Below are 19,867 nucleotides of genomic sequence, written 5' to 3'. Positions count from 1 at the left end.
ACACACATGTATATATACATGTCAAACATGCCGTGTAGATGGTTATCTTTTTTAAAGGTTTACAACTGCAAAGGATGCTTGAGCAGATACGTTATGAAACAATCACCAAATACAAATAAATTCTCATGACCACATTTTGCACATTCAACACGAAATACGAAGCTAAAATTATTAATTGAGTCAAATATGTACAACCAAACCAAAACACAGCAAACATAATTAAACCCAAGTATTCAAGTTGACATTACTATAACTCTAATAATATAGTGTATTGACATAACTATAACTCTAATAATAAAGTGTGTATTTTAGGTGTTTCTCGTCGATACTCAAGCAAATTGTATCGCAGTTACACTTAAGACGCGGGTTAGTTACCCTTTATTAAACGTTAACTAGTATACCCGAATGTAAGCATGTTATATTATTTCTTTTTAATTCAATTGATTTCTTGTTTGTGTAAGTTTGTAAATAGTTTTTTGTAGATGGATATGTCCTTAAAGACGGAAGAAGGAAGATAATTTGTTTGTTTCCACGTACCCGACCGGCCCTATTTTCTGCCGACTTTTAACATTTTGTATTGTATTTCAGGTTGAATGTTTGATGCTTTCTTCTTATTTCATTTTTGTTAACTTAAGCTTTAGAGTTTGCGTTCATGATTGGTACATTCTATGTTTTTCGCTTAAGTAACTATAAATAAACTGAAATTAAGTAAAGAGGGCAAAAATGAAGTTTAAAAAAAAGTGGAAGATCATCAGAATGCTATCGCAAAAAATGAAAAATAATATGTATATCGCATAGGAGATACATGATAAAATATCTCATTTCATTAACAAGTAAACATGCATGACACATATGTATACAGTATCAGTATATCAGTAGTATGGTAGAATATGATACCAAAAGTATACCAAAAAGTATACAGTGTTCGGTAACTGAACCAAAATGGCATTTGTCTGGGAAAATTAACACGTTGCCACATTAAATAAAATGCAATATTTTTCATTTGATTGTTTGCATCAATCTTAAAATCATGTAAGCCTTTGAATACATTCTATAGGTATTTGACTAAACTATCAACATTGTGTCATTAACCACACTGGGTGGCAGATCACAGTGTGGTCATAAAGCACAATTGATGATGCCACCATGTCTTCTCTTTCTGGTAGTATTAAGCAGTCATTTGGTTGAATAAGTTACCGCCGACATACTTAACAGTTGCTTAAATTAGATATGTTACATATTGTACACACTAAAAGTCATGTCCAATATGGATTATCAGAAATTGTACACCGTAAAGATATTAGCCCGTTTTATTTATAAAAAATTAAGTATTTAACAACTATAATATTTATGTAAAAATATTTAACGTATTTAGCGGGTATCGGTTAATTAAAACTACGTCATTTCGTATGAAGATTTTATGTTACGGCAATGCACGAACGACATCATAAAAACAATAAATTTAGTTTGACACCGACGGGGATAATAATCTAAAACGGTAAAAGCTATGGTGGCTTTTTAGTATTGTCGAGTATTTTGGCTTTTTAAATGATTTATGTTAATAAAATAATTAAATTAAGTGTTTAACTAATAGATTCCACATGATTTAAACAATACACGGCAACGAACAAAATGCATTTAAAATGTAAGCAACTAAGTATTTCTATAACCGGAGATAAACTGTTTAGATTATTAGAGGATATACATGATATTAACGGTAAAACTTTAAAATTGTTACTCAACTCAACTAGCGTACTACATGTAATTATAATTTGAAACGCTCTAGATGTTTTCTAGGTAAACAAAACGTGCAATAGCGCCGATGGCAAAAGTTCCGCCTACCCTACCTAGACTACCCTGGCGAACGCCTTTGATTTATTTTCGTTCCTGATACGAGTACAAAAGATGTAAACTTAGTGCACAAAACTATTGTTATGGTATCATTTATCTCGTCAAACATTTGAATATACAAAACCGTGTATAAATACCGTGAACGATTAATGCAAGCAATGTATGCTGACTTTAAGAGTATCATTTTTTCAGCAAAACAAATTATTATGTCTGCGTTTTAGCACGAGTTGTATGTAATACACTTCCACGGAAACAAAAACATGGAAACAAAGAAATAGACAAACGCAAAAGAAGGAGACAAAAAATGAAACATCAACGCAAAATTCATGTTGAACATCATTCAAATATATCTTCCGCGAATCACGACTTGCTTTCAATCGACGAAGAAGGAAAATAATTGTGGAATATTCTTTAACAAACCAAGTATCATGTTGTAAAAGTAGTTCAGGAAATTCCATCACCCTCTATAGTAAAATGCATGTGCGTAAACGCGCAATTTAGTGAACTAGTAAACGAATTATGTCTGTATTATGCAGCCTAGTAAAAACACTTCAGTAATACAAGTTTAATTTCTAAATCATCAACATGTTATTGTTAAGTTTATTTAAAATTTAATTTGCATTTTTAAGCCAATTATGTTCACAGTAGTAAACAATACATATAAATGTTTTAAACGGAAAATTAGATGCGCGTCCATTAAACAGTATATACTTTTATACAGACGAATTATATTAAAATTCGTGGAATAATGGCAAGAATAAACGGCTAAGTGTTGGTTATTCTGATAATAACCGACGGCCTATCGACCCTATGATTGCCATCTCACTCATTGTTTTATAAATATGCATAGGAAATCCTATTACCGCAATAACCAACACATTATAACCTAAAGAACTGAAACAGTTGCGTCAGCATGAGAAAAATGTTATAAGCAGTAAGATGTCCTTCATAATAAAAAGTGACCAATGCACTAATACCTGAAAGTGCTAGCTTTTTTAAACAACAACACAGTAATTATTTATGAAATATTAGTTTACCTCGTGTGTGAACCAATGGTTTCATCCATTCAAAAAGCGGTTGATATGTTATGGTGTTTTTGAAGGGGTTTAACAAAGTTAGCTTGGTTTGTACCGCGGATTTGTATTTAAAAAAAAATACCTAGCACATAGATATAACAGTAAAACAATACACGAGATATAATTACAAGTAACATATTGTTTTTATATTATTTTCACGCTTAATACAATTGTATTTATTGTTGCATACTTTAAAATCTAATAATTGTCTCGTTAATACAATTTTTGTATTACACTTTTGCGGTATAGATTACATCTTCCTTCGTTGAGTTACGGGTGAGTTTCATATCGTTGTTTCGGTTTCGGTGTTAAAATACATATTTGCCGTGAGTTAGGACACAGGAGTTTCAACATCAGTATCCTGATCATGTAAACTGACTTTAACAGCAAATAAAAATGTAAAAGCAATTTGTATACTTACAAGTAATTTTGTATATAATCATTATATTCACACGTTTAAATTATATTGTCTTTATAGTCTGATAACTTTTAAATGCTATATTTGTGTCGTTGATTAAAGTATTTATTACACTGTTGCGGTGTAGATTACACCTTCCATTTATGTTAATACGGGTCAGTGACATATCGGTGTTTCGGTTTCGAATGAAATATGTTCCGTGCATGTCAACACACGTTTCTGAAAATCATTACAAGGTTTTGTTTACTAACTTTTAACGCAACCTGATGATTGTTAAACATGTGTACAGGCGAATATCATTTGAATAAGCTGTAAACTCAAATTAATTGCAGTAAAATATTTTACACATGTCACACGTACACTATATATGCATCTGTTTTATATGAAGTTACGTCTGTATAATCAAAACCAGAACATACCTATTATTCTACCTGTTTTGAGTTGCCTGCATCTGTGTTATTATATAAGTGTACTAAATAAGATTTTAAGTTTCCTTCTCGTTTTATCAGTAGTGACATCAAATAATACTAATCTATTATCTATTCACGTTATGGTATCAGTTTATGAGTAATACAGTGTGATACTTTTGCTGAGTTCGGTTACATAGACAGTTGAAAATGTTGATAAATACCATCATTTGTTGCGACTAAGCGAAATGGAAAAGATAAACATGTGAAAACATGCATGTGAAGACAATGCTTTACCACATACCGATTACTTAAGATATGTTGAAACGCAGTGTAGTCACTTGTCAACGAACACATAGATTATGTAAGATTTTATTATTTTTTAGTTGAGATTACAAACAATCTATAATATTAGTTAATCATATTCTCGTTAATTAATGTTGTCTACTCATGATAAAAATCGTATTTTTGTGAATGAAATCGGTTTATATTTAGCCATTGTGTTCTTGTAACTGTGTTAAAATGATGTGTAGTTCGTGGAAAAGTTAATTTTGAGGAAACTTTCCAATAACATCCCGCATTTGATACTTGTATTTATGACTGCAGAGAGAAACCGTAACAAAATACTAACACATATGTTACATTCATTAGTCAAATAGCATGCTTTAAGGTAATATTTTCCGATATTGTTTCAGAATCAGCATGCATATTTAAAATGGAAACGCGCATGTATATTGTAGTTCTTTTAACTGTCATATAATAAAGCATACATATCCTAATATCTTTTTTGATTGTTTTATATTAAATCAATAAGCTTCTTATACGTTCTTAGCGTAACAGATACACATTAATTATTCATGTTAAGCCAACAGTGTACTAGCAAACATTTTGTTTACAAATGACAATGTGTTGGACGAATCGTGGATACCTGGATTTTATATATAAATGTCAAACTTGCCGCTTAGATGATTGTCTGTTAAAATGTTAACAACTGTAAATGATGCTTCATTACAATAATGCGAGGCTAAAATTCTTAATTTAGTTAATTATGTACAATCAAACCAAAACATAGCAAACGTTATTTAACCCACGCATTCAAGTTGACAATATAAGAACTCTTATAATATACAAGTAGTGTATTTTAAGTGACTCTCGCATGATAAAATATATCATAAAGCAAATTGTATTGCAGTTATACTTAAAACGCGTGTTAGTTACCATTTATGATACGTATACTCATAAACCAGAATAAAAACGTGATATTTTATTTTATTTTTAATTCCATTGATTTCTGGTACGTGTATGTTCGTTTATCGCACTTGTCAATGAATATGCCATTATAGACTGAAGAAGAAAACAATATGTTTGTTTCCACTGACCCGACCAGCCCTAATTTTGTGCAGACACTTAACACGTTGTATGTTATTCCAGATTGAATCTCGATCCTTTCTTCTTGTTCCAATCATTTTTGTTAAATTGGACTCCAGAGTTTGCGTTCATGATTTCTACATTCGATCACAATTACCTAAGGAACTACTAATGAACTGAAATTAAGAAATAATGATGTAAAAATGACATTCGGAAGATCAACAGCATATCATGGCATATTCGTATCAAAGTGAAACTAATTTGAAAATCGCATAGGAGATGCATGATAAAATATCGTATTCATTAACAAGTAAACATGCATGACATGTATGTATAAACGTTACAGTATATCAGTAGTATTATATTATATGATACCAAAACTAAAGTATACAGTGTTCGGTATCATGAACTGTTATAAATGTTGATAATACCAACAACTGCAGGTTACCCCAAAGAGGGAAGTTAAGCATGTATTCACCCACATTTTTAGATGTTGGCTTTCTATAGGACGAACAACTTCCCTATTGCTGAAGTTTTGACGACTTAAAACATATTTGTTATAATTACGATTATAAAACAGTGTATACATATCTATACGTGGTAAGTTTAATGAATACCTGAAAAATATAAATACGGACATTGTTTTCTTTCTATAACTTACATATTTTGAAGAACTTAAAAGAGGTAAGAAATACCCTTATTGAAATGGCACCGTTTGTAAAACAAAATTGTTCAAAAAGTCATATAACAGAACAATTAGTACTCATACTTTTATGCGTTTCTTTGTTTTGGCGTTGTTTCATAGGAAGAGACATGTGTATAGTTGATAATCAAAGTATAACCATGTATTAATAACTTTGCCTACGACATGTTTTTTGCATGCTTTCACTATATTTTCATACTTCTTTATTAATATCGTTTGTCTTTTTTACATTTAAATTTGTAGCAGCATGGATAAACTGGTGTATGTAGTAGCAAGCCTTCTGCCGTTTGGTATGTACATTATTTATATCATAAAATAATACACGTTTAATTAAACTGTAAATGTTGTTGTCATTTAATTTTTATTAATATTTTCCTGACTCGTTATAATATTAAAATCATATTTTACCTGGTTATATTGTTATATCAATCATAATTAAAAGCAACACATTTACTAACTTGTTATATTATTAATGCAGTTGAAAGTGTTCTTGTTCGAACGATGGCCTAATTTATGTGCATCGCACAATATAAGCTTATCGTATTGCATTTATGTGTCTTCTTCATCATAATACATGTACTAAGAATTTTATTTCGCATGCAATTGATTCATTAATTAAGTTATTGAATAGTATAATAAAAGAATAACGTTATATCAATTAATCACTATCAATAAATACTTGACAAACATACCGGGCTGCTTAGCTGGAGTTAGTTAGTGGAGCGGTCGACTACGAAACGAGAATCGCGGTTTAAATCACTTCATAACATGTTTGTGATAGGTCATTGATTTCTTTCTACGAGCATTTTCCTGATGCTATCGTAAAAAGTTGGGCAGTTGTCTTTTTTGAAAGAAGTCCGTGTATGGAGTACTGGCTATCCCAGGAAAAGTGCGAGTTTGTTAACTGTCCGCTATTGACATGACTGAAATACAGTTTAAAACGTCGCAAAAGTCCAACTAAACGTTCAAATAAACATACACACTTGACATTAATGTTTATTCTAATACAAAACCAGTCACTTACTAGGTAACACCAAATAGCACAGTTGACACAAAAATATATCATAATTTTATATTGCAGCTTCAAAAGATATTATGTTGAATGTTATACAACTAAGTTGGTACTGTTAAGTGGGTATAATATACTGTTAAAACGAACATTTTCAGTATAAGAATATCAATTAATACAGACCTACATATATTTTGTTTCTATTCAGTATGTGCTGAAACTTGTCCACCGGGGTATGGACTTAATAACACTGATACAACTTGTCAAAAATGTCTTTTTACTGGATGCATATGTACAAATTTGCAAAGTTGTAAAGGATGCATGGACGGATACTTTATGAATGGATACCTGTGCTCTCCATGTCCAGATAGATGTCTGAACTGCACCAACACAACATGTACAAGCTGCAAACTTGGCTATACCGGAGCAAAGTGTGACACATATATATGTGCAAACAGGAACTGTTTATGTAAATCACCCTGGGAATGTGATTCGTGTATAGGTGGATATTACGATGCATTCAGTAATTGTACATACCAATGCAATCCTAACTGCTCTTCATGTTTAGATAATGCCACATGCGAGTCCTGCAAGCCGGGAATGTATGGGGCAGACTGTAGCAATGTATGCTCTAAAGGGTGTAAAAATACCGTCTGTAATAAAACAGATGGGTCATGCTCATGCAAAATGACTTTCACTGGTAATACATGCGATCAATGTAATTCTGGATGGTATGGTCCTTCATGCAATCTTCGATGTTCAGTCGGATGCAATAGCACTCAAGACTGTAATGAAACAGATGGCAGCTGTATGTGTTCGGAATATTTTATTGGCGAAAGATGTGATCAGTGCAAGGATGGCAGGTATGGGATTTCTTGTGAAAATGTTTGTTCAAGTGGATGTAACACTACATGTAATCAGTCAGACGGCACGTGCTCATGTATGAAGAATTTTACTGGAGATCTGTGCAATGAGTGCATGACAGGAATGTATGGCGAGTCATGTGAATTTAACTGCTCGCGTGGGTGCAACGGTAAATGTATTAGAAAAAATGGGAATTGTACATGTTTGAAACAATATACAGGTGTTTTGTGCGACGAATGTACACGAGGATGGTATGGCAATCATTGTGAAGACGCTTGTTCACTTGGATGTAGCGATATTTGTCATCAGACGGATGGAACATGTAAATGTTTGAGTAACTTCACAGGAGCTAAATGCGACAGCTGTTTGACAGGGATATATGGATTAAATTGTACCAATGATTGTTCTGATGGATGTGTCGATCATGTTTGTAACAGAACAGATGGGTCATGTACATGTGAGGCAAATTTTGATGGCGACAATTGCGAAAGGTGTGTTACAGGGATGTACGGATACTCCTGTGAAGCATCATGTTCAAACGGATGTGATAATCATAAATGTAATCAGACGGATGGGAGATGTACATGTTTGGAAGGGTTTACTGGATCGACCTGCGATGAATGTATTCCAGAGCGGTATGGCCCAGATTGCAATCAGCCGTGTTCACAAGGATGTGCTGACGGAACTTGCAATGACACTGATGGGTCGTGCACATGTTCGGAACATTTTACCGGTAATAAGTGCAATAAATGTATACTTGGGAAATATGGCTCGTCTTGTGAGTTATTTTGTTCACAAGGATGCGTTTCAAATGAATGCAACAGAAATGGTAATTGTTTATGTTCGGAAAATTTTACTGGAGATAGATGCGATCGTTGCATGCTAGGGAAATATGGAGAACATTGTAACTTTGAGTGCCCATCGGGATGTCTGAACCATCTATGTAATCATAACGGAGAGTGTAGTGCAGGGTGTTTGCAACACTTCTTTGGGAATGTGTGTAATCAGACATGTCATGTGAATTGTAAAAACGGGACAAGCAACAGCACACGTTGTGAACGTGCAACAGGAAGCTGTCAGTTTGGTTGCAATTATGGGTTTTCTGGAAATACCTGTGATACTAGTAAGTAAAACACTTTACTAATAGCACTCTAACAGTTAATGTTCTTAAAATAATTTGTATTTATGTCAGCTGGTTTGAAAGATAACAAGTTATTACATGTAGGTGTAAACATTGCAGCAATCGGAACATCATTATCTGGGGAACTTCCTATTGCCGCAATAGCAGGCGGTGCAGGTGGTGGTGTTATTGCTATTTTTCTGATAGGTCTTCTTGTCTTCTGCCGAATTAGGTAATAATTAGTGAAATCTTTTTATTGAAATAAAGTTCCGAATAGTGTGACAGTTTGCATAAAGACAATTTACACGTTAAGATGTTAAAATACCAGTCTTTTGACATTTTTAATATAAATAGTTGTTATTGTTTGTTATGATTACATCGAATAGTAACGGTCACTTGTCTACTTATGATGAATATTCATATGAACTGACAATCGTTATAATTACGTAATGTTAATCGTTAACTATATATATATTTTTATGAACATAAGTACTTTTGATGCATTTTTAAGGAACAGAAACCCAATGCCGCCAGCCGAAAATGATAACCTGTTAGAGCTGAATGGATCGAACGATGGGCCTGTTTATGCTACCGTTCAGCGAAATAGTAAGTTTGTTATTTGCAATATGATAGCCGTTATTGCGTTTCCATGCAGTTGTCAAGAAACACACTTAAAAATCCCCTGTGTGCAGTTGAGATTATTCCCTTTTTAGCAAAATGCATGTATACACTGAATCGTGTTTTTATTGATTTAAACAATACTGTGAATATGTACCACTGCACACTTTCTTTCACAGTATAGCAAATAAATAAGAATATAAAATAAAAACAACAATGGTTTGGTGACTTAAGACAAGTTTTGTGTGACTTCAGATTCTGGTGAGAGGAACGTTCATAAATTTGATGTATCTGACACCACCCACACAGCTTTGAATGGTACAACAGTGAATCAACAGTCTTGGCGTAGCGGTGGTGTCGCACCTTCAAGAAAACCATCCTCATTGTTAACTGACGAAGACGGTCTTGAAATAGGTAGTTTTGTCATGTTGTTTATTGATCAATAGAAGTCTTTTCAAATAGACTATACATTAAAAATAGCCAGTTTGAAAATCATAGTTTGCTTTGCCTTTCTGTTGAGTAAATGCCTCGATGGCGAGGCAACGTCATCGCAATTAAACGATTCAATTGGTAGCCATAGTCTATTATACAAATAAATTGTCTGATATATTTTGCGTTATTATAAATAGAGATATACGAAATGGGTTTTCTTAGTCCGATTATTAAGTTTTACTGCAAACTATCATATCATGAATAAAAGTCAAGTTGGTAAAGTTAGCATTTGGACCAAATAATGTTTACCGAAACCTTTATTCCCTAGAATTGATAATTAACAATTACTTGAAAATTGAATAACTCTCATTCGTTGGTTACAAGTTACAATCGTTTATCTGATTATATAAACCCATGGAAATTTACAAAGCGTTTTATACTATTTTGATTGTACATCCAGCATATATATTGTTTTGAAGTAATGTGGAGTTATGTACGATGTATTGCACAACATAATGTATTTATGCATTTGTTTTTGAACTTGCGTTATTGTATGATGGTGAAAAGTATTTCACATTCAAATTCTTTAAATTAACGTCAATCGTTTCTTACTTCTGTCAGTTGGAATTGTTTTGCTATTGACAATGCCAAAAATATAGTAAACACAGTTCAAATTATAGGAAATGCAAAGAAGTTAAGTATGGCATTCGTAATCTAATTAAACAGCCTTAATTTATCACTTAAGGTATAAACCACGAATAAGACTACTAATACTAGAACCTCAGTTGATACGGCAGTTACTACTATCCATCTAAAAACCTTTAAACTATTTATTATCATACAAAAAGTGAATAAACATGATAATTTTCCTTCACGGATACGTAAAACAGTGTTATTTCTTGTCCTCGTCAATCTTTAAGACGAACATGAGACCGCGGCTAGGCTCCAATCTATCAAGTTTGAAGAACGAGGAGGTGTGTACTACAACTGTGCAAGTAAAATACAGAAGAGTAAAATCAGGGTCAGCGAGCTCATGGAGTTCGTTGACTCAAAGAACCAGACCTACTTCGAGGAAGAATTTGAGGTAGGACGAATGTTTGCGGAGTTCATCTTTATATAGAAAACAGGTACAGTTTAATATCATTTAAGGAAAGTGTTGATGCAAATGTGTCACATAGTAACGTTATACATTAAAATATAAAACAAAAATAAAAGAAGTAAAATAAATCATTTACTATTTCAGAAACTACCCAAAGGAATGATGAAGAAGTATGACGTTTCACAAATGAGCTTGAATATGCCAATGAATCGATACAAAGGGGTTTATCCATGTACGATTGTATTTTTCCATTAGGATTTTAAGCATAAAATATATGTAGAAAACAGCTTTTGTGGTTAATATTAGCACAAACCGAAACTTTTAATAATATAACTTCATGGCATGTTATGTTATTTCAGACGATGATTCTCGGGTAATAGTCCGCGGTGGAGTGACAGACTACATTAACGCCAGTTACATTGATGTAAGTAGTACAAAATAAAATGGTCTTTACCACGTCATATTAATGTGCCAAATTCCTACTCACTTGCCTTGTTTTACAAGTATGCATCATTATTCATTTTTCTTTCTTCATTTTTTACTTTTTGTCTATAGTTACCTTAAGCAAATATGTTTAACTATTTACTCAATATAATCGTAATTTATTTCAGGGCTATAAACAGAGAAACGCTTACATCGCAGCCTTAGGTGGTTATATTAACCTCTACTAAGTCCTTTTTCATGTTATACTGTGAAAAAAAGCGCATTTCGTCGTCATGTTTTTTACATTGACCATAATACGTACAAATTAACATTAAATTTACTTTACATTTGGAAAAAGTTGTAATGTTTAAATAAATAAATTATAATAATTATTATAAATGATTTGCATAACACATAAAACATTTAACTTTAAAAATATTATTGATATGATGCAAATTACTTCGCATCTACTATTGTGTGCACTTTAAAGCTCTTTTTCTAAACAATCTTGAAGTTCAACTATACATTACAAATTTTCAGCCTGGATTTGGGGAAATGAAACTGGAATATGACCCAATAACGGTTATTAAATAAGCTGAAACACAAGTGTTTTTTTTAATTTAATGGCGATTGAATTTTAAATAAAAATCAATGATTTGAATCAGACGCAAACAATGAAAACCAATTAATAACATCTGTAACTACTGTGTAATGTTATTTCAGGCCCAACGTCAAAACAGATGGGAGATTTTTCACCATTTTGGAGAATGATATGGCAACAGAAAGTCGATAAGATTGTCATGGTTACCAACTTTGTGGAAGAAGGGGTATAGAAATTAATTTAAGTTAAATTAAATTTAACTAGCATATTCAATATTCATCGTTAACCATAACACAATAACATGTTCGAATATTCAATATTTTTATTGAAATGCGTTGTTCCTCGTTCATTCTCTGTCATACACACTCACGTAAAAAGACCAAAAACAATAATTATGCATATTTTGATTTTTTTCTTTATGGTATGAATTTATTTTCTTGAAAAGAACTTGTTAAATTATGTTTTCAGAAAGACAAGTGTGATCAGTATTTTCCCGACGTTGGGCTGACGCAATCTTACGGAGAAATATGTGTAAAATGTACAAGCAAAGGGGAATACGCAGAATTCGTCAGAAGGATATTTTCTGTTTCTGTGGTATGTTTTCGTACATTTTACTAAGTAGTTATCAGCAAACAAATACGTTGGATTTTGAATGGTTACGGCTAATCTTTTGTAGCACATCGTAAGTAAAGCGTTCGAAGTATTAAAAATTAGACTTACATGAACCTACAAGCCTAACAAGAACATGGGCTAACTGGGTTTGATATGCCGATGAAAACATTAATTTTGCGTCTGTAAACACTGTCTATCCGCCTCTCTGTAGGTCTAAAGCTGTTTCCGAATGCTATTAAAATACTGGATTTTAAAACCTAATGCTTCTATTTACCATTGAAATATCAACCGATTATTGACCACCTCAGACCTTGTTTGATAAGTCGTAACTTGAATGTCGATTGATTCAAAAATGTGTATAACTATTAACTATTAGTATGTTACTTAATATAAAGGACACTGAGCACAGAACCTTGTGCCACCTTCACTTTACTGCCTGGCCAGATAAAGACATCCCCGAAGATGTGACCTCTATCGTAGAATTCCGGACAAAAGTTTTGAACGCGCCAGCGGTAATGGGAGGACCCACTGTGGTGCACTGCAGGTGTCGCGAAATAATTTGTATTTAGTGTTAAAAATATGTTTTATAAGTACAATTGAAATCTTAACATCTCGTTATAAGTTGTCCTTGTCACTTAGTTTATTGCCAAAAAAGCAAGTACACGACATTTAAATGTTTAACACATGTTAATATCAAGCGATAAACTACAAAACAGTATTATTCTACATTCCATGTGCGAACGGAGCGCATTTACACCTAGATAAATATAAATATACTTGCAATATACTTTCAATATTATGAAGATCTTTGTATAGGTGCTAACTTGGTTCTTGAATACTACTAACTGTTAAACATATTGAAATCTATATGTAATGTGTTATTTCAAATAATGTTTTATGTCTTACACAAACAAGCGCCGGTATTGGTCGCTCAGGCACGTACATTGCGCTCGATATTCTGATAAGGGAGGGCGAGGCTGAAAACATGGTGGACATTCCAGGATGCGTTGTCAACATGAGGCATAATAGACCTCACATGGTGCAAACGAAGGTATGTTTAACATGTACACACGTCTGTCTTTATTCAATAGGTAAACGCACATCCGTGTATGTTTATTTAACAACTGTGCGGCGGAGGTATACTGGATTCATCAGACGTCTTTCCGTCCGTCTGTCTGTCTGTCTGTCCAAAAACATAAACCTGTCCGTGGAAACAAAATTGCCCTAAGTTAAAAATAATAAGGACTCGACCTTAATTTAACTTAAGGTGTGCTTGTGACATTTTTATTTATTTATGGCTTACAGTATGCTTCGGACTTTTCCGTTTTAAACTCTTTAAGACTTTGCGTTTTCAATTCAAGTCGGTTACATCGACTTTGAGAATTTTTATGTTTCTGTTGTTTTGCATCCTAACCTTTGGCATATGCGTTTGGCGTCTTTCCCTAATAAAAATACTAGCGGATGCTTATACAAATAATTAAAGTTTCTGGAGTGCCATTATTCCACGATTAATGTCAATGCAGTCTAGTGTTAAGTTTCAAAACTCAGAACAAATGCTTCGCTAATCTGATTTGTCTAATCTGATTTTTCTAATGTTATTGTGTACTGAAGTACAGAGTATTCAAGTCAGTTTTGGGATCGTACAACAATTTCTCTCATGTTTTTATTTATTTAATGTAACTGCCTTATATCAAACAAATTATCAATAAAGTAACAAAGTCCATTTCATGAATATATTGTTCAGAAAAAATGTGGTATTGTGTAATACTTTACTACGTTAAATACCATTAGGAACAGTACGAGTATCTACATCACGCGCTGGTCCACGCTCTGACATTCGACTGCAAACCTGTTCGTATTGATAGATATCGACAGTACATAGAAGACACATCAAACGATGCGATGACAAGAAAATTTCAGGTATGTTGATAACATTTAATGTAACTTACATGATGGTTTGTTGTAAAGATGTCTCTAAGACCACGACGTATGTCAGTGAACGTTGCCTACGAAAAAGGTATGAATTGAAGTGTTGAACATGCACAAGGGAATGACTTTCGTGTAAATTGTAACTTTTTGTATTTATAAAATGCAAGCACGTGTTGTTTTTTCACTCCTGCAAATGCATAGCAGTTGTTGTATTTTCTTAGATTATAACATGAAGGATATATACAAATGTGCAATTATTTATGTTAATTATCAATGCGGTATACGTAGCTATGCTTTGTTGTATTTAATGACAGATAATCTTTTTTTTACTTAAGAATTTGTTACATTTCGGTACATTATATGTGGTTTTATATATAGGGCATGCCAGACCACCCTACTAGCATATTATTTAATATTCATAACGCTATTTGTTATATTTACTTTCCTTCTTCACAGCATCTGACGTCAACAATTCCTAAACTGACACATGAAGAACAAGCCGCAACAGACACTAATCAGAAGCTTGAGAAGAAGAACAGAATAAACGCAGATATCCCTGGTGAGAATATATAGTCGTTTTATAAAAATAAAAAAATAAATAAAACACACGTAAAAGCGTGTTCACTCAATGTTTGTAACTGACTTACATGGATGTTTGAATCCAATCAAATCCGGTATCAAGAACGAATTATACGATATGCATTCAAAATTTGGTTTTCAGGCGATTCCTACCGACCGAGGTTACATTTAAACATGAAACAAGGGACATCAGACTATATAAATGCAGTATATATGAATGTAAGAAAACCATTAAATCATCGAATGATTGACAGACATATAAATGTTTAGTAGATGTTCTAATATGTATAAGCTATTTTTCTTATAGTAAACAGTACTGTATTATCTTAACAGAATTAATGTTAATCTATGTGTATGTGAACAAAACATTGAAACATATACATGCAATATGAATAGAAGGTAACTCGCTGTGTTAACAATATTAATCCCCGTCCGGTGTTCATATATTTTATTCATTGACATTGATGTTCATTATGCATATGTTATGTGTTTAAGCGTCATGCAAAAGCATGCTTGAAAACAAAACCTCATATTCTTTCAGAGCTTTAAAAGGGAAAAAATGTTGCTCCTTGCACAAACACCACTACCGGAAACAGTCAACAGTTTTCTTACCCTTCTAGTGCAGGAAAACTGTTCATGCATTGTCAATATTGACTCCATTACCGAGAATAACGCTGTAATGTTTTTATCTAATTGATTTAAAATGACGGATGTGAAATTATTTTTTTCTGTAGATTTGTATCACGTATCACAAACTTCAACATAACCGATTCTGTGCAATGTTGTTTTTATACGATGCTGTTTACACAAACATAGCTTTTTATAAGGAAACATATATATTATACATGTAGTAAACGTAAACAAGCAAATTCTACATTGTGTATTATAAATATGCACGAATACACGTATTTACAGACTGTAGGCGTATGCTTCCCAGACGACAGCAAGGTTTACAAGAACGGAATCTTTACACTCAGGGGTTCTGATATGGAAAGAGGCGTTTATATGACAAAACGGTCAATTAAAATACAGTCTAGTGGAATTCCGGACCAGGTATTATGATATATCGATCGAACACTCTGTGTGTACATAATAACACAGATTCTAAGTGATCTCAATCAATCAATATTAAATCAAGTGTGAATGCTATACACATCTTTAAAATATGTAAATGCATCTATATCTGTAATCTAACATTAGTGCAGAAATATATTTGGATTTATCCAAATTGCATTTAAAGTATGTAATCTTTTGTGAACCGCAGTTTGAAAAACTATGTTCTAAAAATGCTTGTAAGTATCTATTGTTCTTTTAGGCAATAGGTGAGTATGTCTAGAACCAGTAAATGGTGAAACATGTCGCTTTAAAATTGCGTTTAATTTAATTTATTATTGTACCATCACGCTCTAAGCTAAAATGTGTTGTGCATAATGGCGTTGGTTAATAAATCAGACGAAGACAATCCCCCTTCTGCATTTCACTGATTGGAACACACACATTAGTACCCCGAATTCAGCGCGAAATTTCTTGTTGTTCATAAAAGACGTTGAATCAGTTGCCAAAGAAAACAACAGGACAGGTCCTATACTAGTGCACTGTATGTAAGTATTAAACGCACAAGGGTGTACATACATTGTTAAGGAGTAAAATATTTACATTTTATAATAAACAATTACTCTTTTTCAAAATATATGCTAATTCTGAACATTATGTTAAACATTCAAAAATTAAACTATGCTTTATGTTTTTCTGAGATTTCATATTAAATAATAGGCATAGTGCATACATTTGCACAATTTTAACCATAGGGACGCGGCGTCTAAGTGCGGACTGTTCAGCGTAGTGGCCACATTGATGGAAACGATTGCAGCAGAGCGCGAGGTCAGCGTTACTAACGTGGTCCGAAAGGTCAAGTTGCGGAGGAGGAGCGCCATTCAATTTAAGGTACATGTTACATACAGGAATAATTAATTTCAAGAAACATAAACATTAAATGAAACATTTTTATAAATAGTATCGAATGCAAACTGCATACTAATTTATTTAATTAATATTATACATTTATGATTGTGTTTAACTTTCAGGAGCAGTTCCAATTTTGCCACGACTGCGTTTTGGAGTATACTCAAGGTTTTGACAATTGCGCAGACAGAGATTCTGTGTAAAAACGTGCAATTAAAATGTTGAGCGTCTATTATCCTCAATTCAAAATTGTGATAAAAAAGAACTGTAATCTTGTTAACACGGAGCAACAATTAAAACTTCGTAAAGAAGGTTGAAAACTTTAAAATGGAGTTGCAAAATATTAAATCCAAACTTGATGTTCATAACAACCCTTTCACAAATAGTGTTCGCTATTTTCATAGTACAATTAACTATCTAGAGCTTAATAATGTCTCTCAAATATAAAAAAAGCTACAAATACATGTAAGCTCTATAAAAATCGTAAGGGTTTGCAAAGAGGATTCATTATTTCATGAGCGATCACACGTGTAAGATTTGTAAATGATATGTTCATTTTATTTTGAATTGAATGAATTTCTTTTACATTGAATGACAATATCGATGAATTTTAACAAACCTTCACATAATGCAAATTGAAAATTATATGCATATATATTGAACTACAGTCTATGCCTATATTTTGAATTTAAAATGATAAATCTTTACATTGTTATGTCCCCAGTCTATACTGGGGGAACACATTGATTTTTTTTCGTCTCTTTGTTGGTTTGTTGTTTGCGTCAAACTTTAACATGGCCATAACTTTTTCACTATTCAAGACCGCAACTTGATATTTGGCATGCATGTGTATCTCATGGAGCTGCACATTTTGAGTTGTGAAAGGTCAAGGTCAGTGTAATACTTCAAGGTCAACGGTCAAATATATGGGGGGACATAGTGTTTCACAAACACACCTTGTTTATTTTTTGTAAATATTTTTTTTCTCTTTGTTGTAAATCGCATTTGCTTGTTTTTTATAAAGTAATTTTGGGCACTGCTGAAAAACAAGTATGCGCATGACGCAAGTTGTCTATGCATGTTTATTAAACTCTATTTACTAGCGATTATGAATAATAAATATCTACCATTTTATATCATAAATCGATTTTGTTTTTATTATTCGTTAATATAATTTTCCCCTGTTGTGGATGTACGCAATTGTTTGCTTAATTATTTTGTTTCGGACATTTACTTAATACAAATCTTCACACGTAATGGTGATGTTTTAATTTAACCGCAAAATGCATTTATTTTTTGAAATATGTTGTAAATGTTTTAATTATTAAATACGGGCTGACATCTTCATATTATATAGTTTCTTTTTTTGACACATGAATTCTTATTTATTCATGTAACATATCTCATTGAAGCAAAGTTAAGTACGTTGGCGTCAAATTCTTCCACGAAATGACTGCTCAATACACTACTAATGGAAGCAATGGAGTAATGAAAACATGTGTTAGTGACGTGATATTAATCTGCTACATTTGGTTTGAAAACAATTTGTTAGCTGGTGGTTGTCTATGCAGTTTCTGGTCAAAACAAAGAGCAATTAATAACCGGAATAAAAACACCTAAACAAATATAAGATTGATGCAAACCGTAAAAAAATGATCACAACACATTATCTAATGCGTCGAGGTGTTAGTTTCCCCACATACATACCATTATAGTGAGATATTAAATATTGTGCGAATGGAATCGATCTGTTTGCTGTTTTGTTTTCATCTATAGTTGTTTTGTTAAACAATTCCTGTTAATACTTCTCATTATATTACCCATGCAGTCCAATGCAGTCTTCGTACCAACTATATTTATTCTTCTTTTTCTGTGTGTGCGAGAGAAAATATTGTTTTGGGCAATTCAAATCAACTTACCGATTCTAAAAACGTTGAATGTTTACAAGAATGGCTCTAATGACGCGTGTTTACGTAAATGATCCTTGAACGATAGTATTGACAGTATTGCTGGTCACAGATTGGACAACAAAAAACGAAACAAAAGATTTACGTTTGGCTAATAATTTCTATTTCGGAAAAAAACACATATATGGTTAGATGAGTATGTACACAATTGCATCTGTGAATACTTTCAGTCGCATGATGACCAGATTTTAAAGTGTCCTTTTCACAGATATTGGCATGTATTGAAGTTTGTCACTAAATGCTATTGAATAATGTAAACATTGGATCTAAGATAGCTGCAGTAAAAAACAATAATAAAATTAAAGAAAGAAAAAAGTTACCATCAACTGGACCCGAACCACTGACCCATTGAGTAAAAGTCTATCGCTTAGACCATATATAAGAAATCCTCCTAGTACCACAAAATATAACAACAACAACATAACTCTCTGAATTATTTAATCGTTTCGCGTTGCAACGTTTTATAATTATCAGGATTTTAAATCGTCAAAAGATGCATAAAATGGATATTTTAGAGCATGATTTATTTTTTCATTTTGTCAATTTACCAAAGGTGCAAAGGCCACTTTAAAAAACAAAGCAACAACAACATACGGATACTTAAACCATGATTGAAACTTGTTGTAACTGGATATCATTTGTAAATGCAAAGGATTGGCGTTAGAATTGATACCTAACTAAGCCTTTGCGATACATTTAACGCTATGTTTTAGATGCAACATGAAAAAGCACCCGTTTAAACCATGGAGGAAAAATACATTGTCTCTAAATTTGTAGATCAAAATTAGAAATAAATATTTGATAAATATTAAATAATAAAAGGCGATAT

At 32.6% G+C, this 19,867-nt stretch overlaps 1 protein-coding gene across 2 annotated transcripts in view; it reads left to right on the top strand.

The window, feature by feature from the left end:
- Positions 1-18,205, top strand: part of LOC127840152 (uncharacterized) — a 24,596-nt gene extending 6,391 nt beyond the window's left edge. For both annotated transcript variants that reach the window (XM_052368632.1, XM_052368633.1), the window contains exons 2-22: positions 6,067-6,113; positions 7,041-8,819; positions 8,937-9,048; positions 9,328-9,422; positions 9,690-9,848; positions 10,787-10,950; positions 11,110-11,197; positions 11,325-11,389; positions 11,577-11,613; positions 12,112-12,215; positions 12,458-12,583; positions 12,997-13,145; positions 13,517-13,652; positions 14,393-14,521; positions 14,987-15,089; positions 15,252-15,328; positions 15,651-15,785; positions 16,025-16,162; positions 16,562-16,710; positions 16,918-17,053; positions 17,194-18,205. In XM_052368632.1, the coding sequence (XP_052224592.1) occupies positions 6,071-6,113; positions 7,041-8,819; positions 8,937-9,048; positions 9,328-9,422; positions 9,690-9,848; positions 10,787-10,950; positions 11,110-11,197; positions 11,325-11,389; positions 11,577-11,613; positions 12,112-12,215; positions 12,458-12,583; positions 12,997-13,145; positions 13,517-13,652; positions 14,393-14,521; positions 14,987-15,089; positions 15,252-15,328; positions 15,651-15,785; positions 16,025-16,162; positions 16,562-16,710; positions 16,918-17,053; positions 17,194-17,274 (4,005 nt within the window). In that variant the 5' untranslated portion in view covers positions 6,067-6,070 and the 3' untranslated portion in view covers positions 17,275-18,205. The remainder of the gene's footprint in view (positions 1-6,066; positions 6,114-7,040; positions 8,820-8,936; positions 9,049-9,327; positions 9,423-9,689; positions 9,849-10,786; positions 10,951-11,109; positions 11,198-11,324; positions 11,390-11,576; positions 11,614-12,111; positions 12,216-12,457; positions 12,584-12,996; positions 13,146-13,516; positions 13,653-14,392; positions 14,522-14,986; positions 15,090-15,251; positions 15,329-15,650; positions 15,786-16,024; positions 16,163-16,561; positions 16,711-16,917; positions 17,054-17,193) is intronic.
- The last annotated feature ends 1,662 nt before the right edge of the window (positions 18,206-19,867 follow it).

Source organism: Dreissena polymorpha, chromosome 7 (assembly GCF_020536995.1).
Source record: "Dreissena polymorpha isolate Duluth1 chromosome 7, UMN_Dpol_1.0, whole genome shotgun sequence".
NCBI lineage: Eukaryota > Metazoa > Mollusca > Bivalvia > Myida > Dreissenidae > Dreissena > Dreissena polymorpha.
The sequence above is the reverse complement of the archived record's forward strand: the minus strand, read 5'-3'. Positions and strand labels throughout refer to the sequence as shown.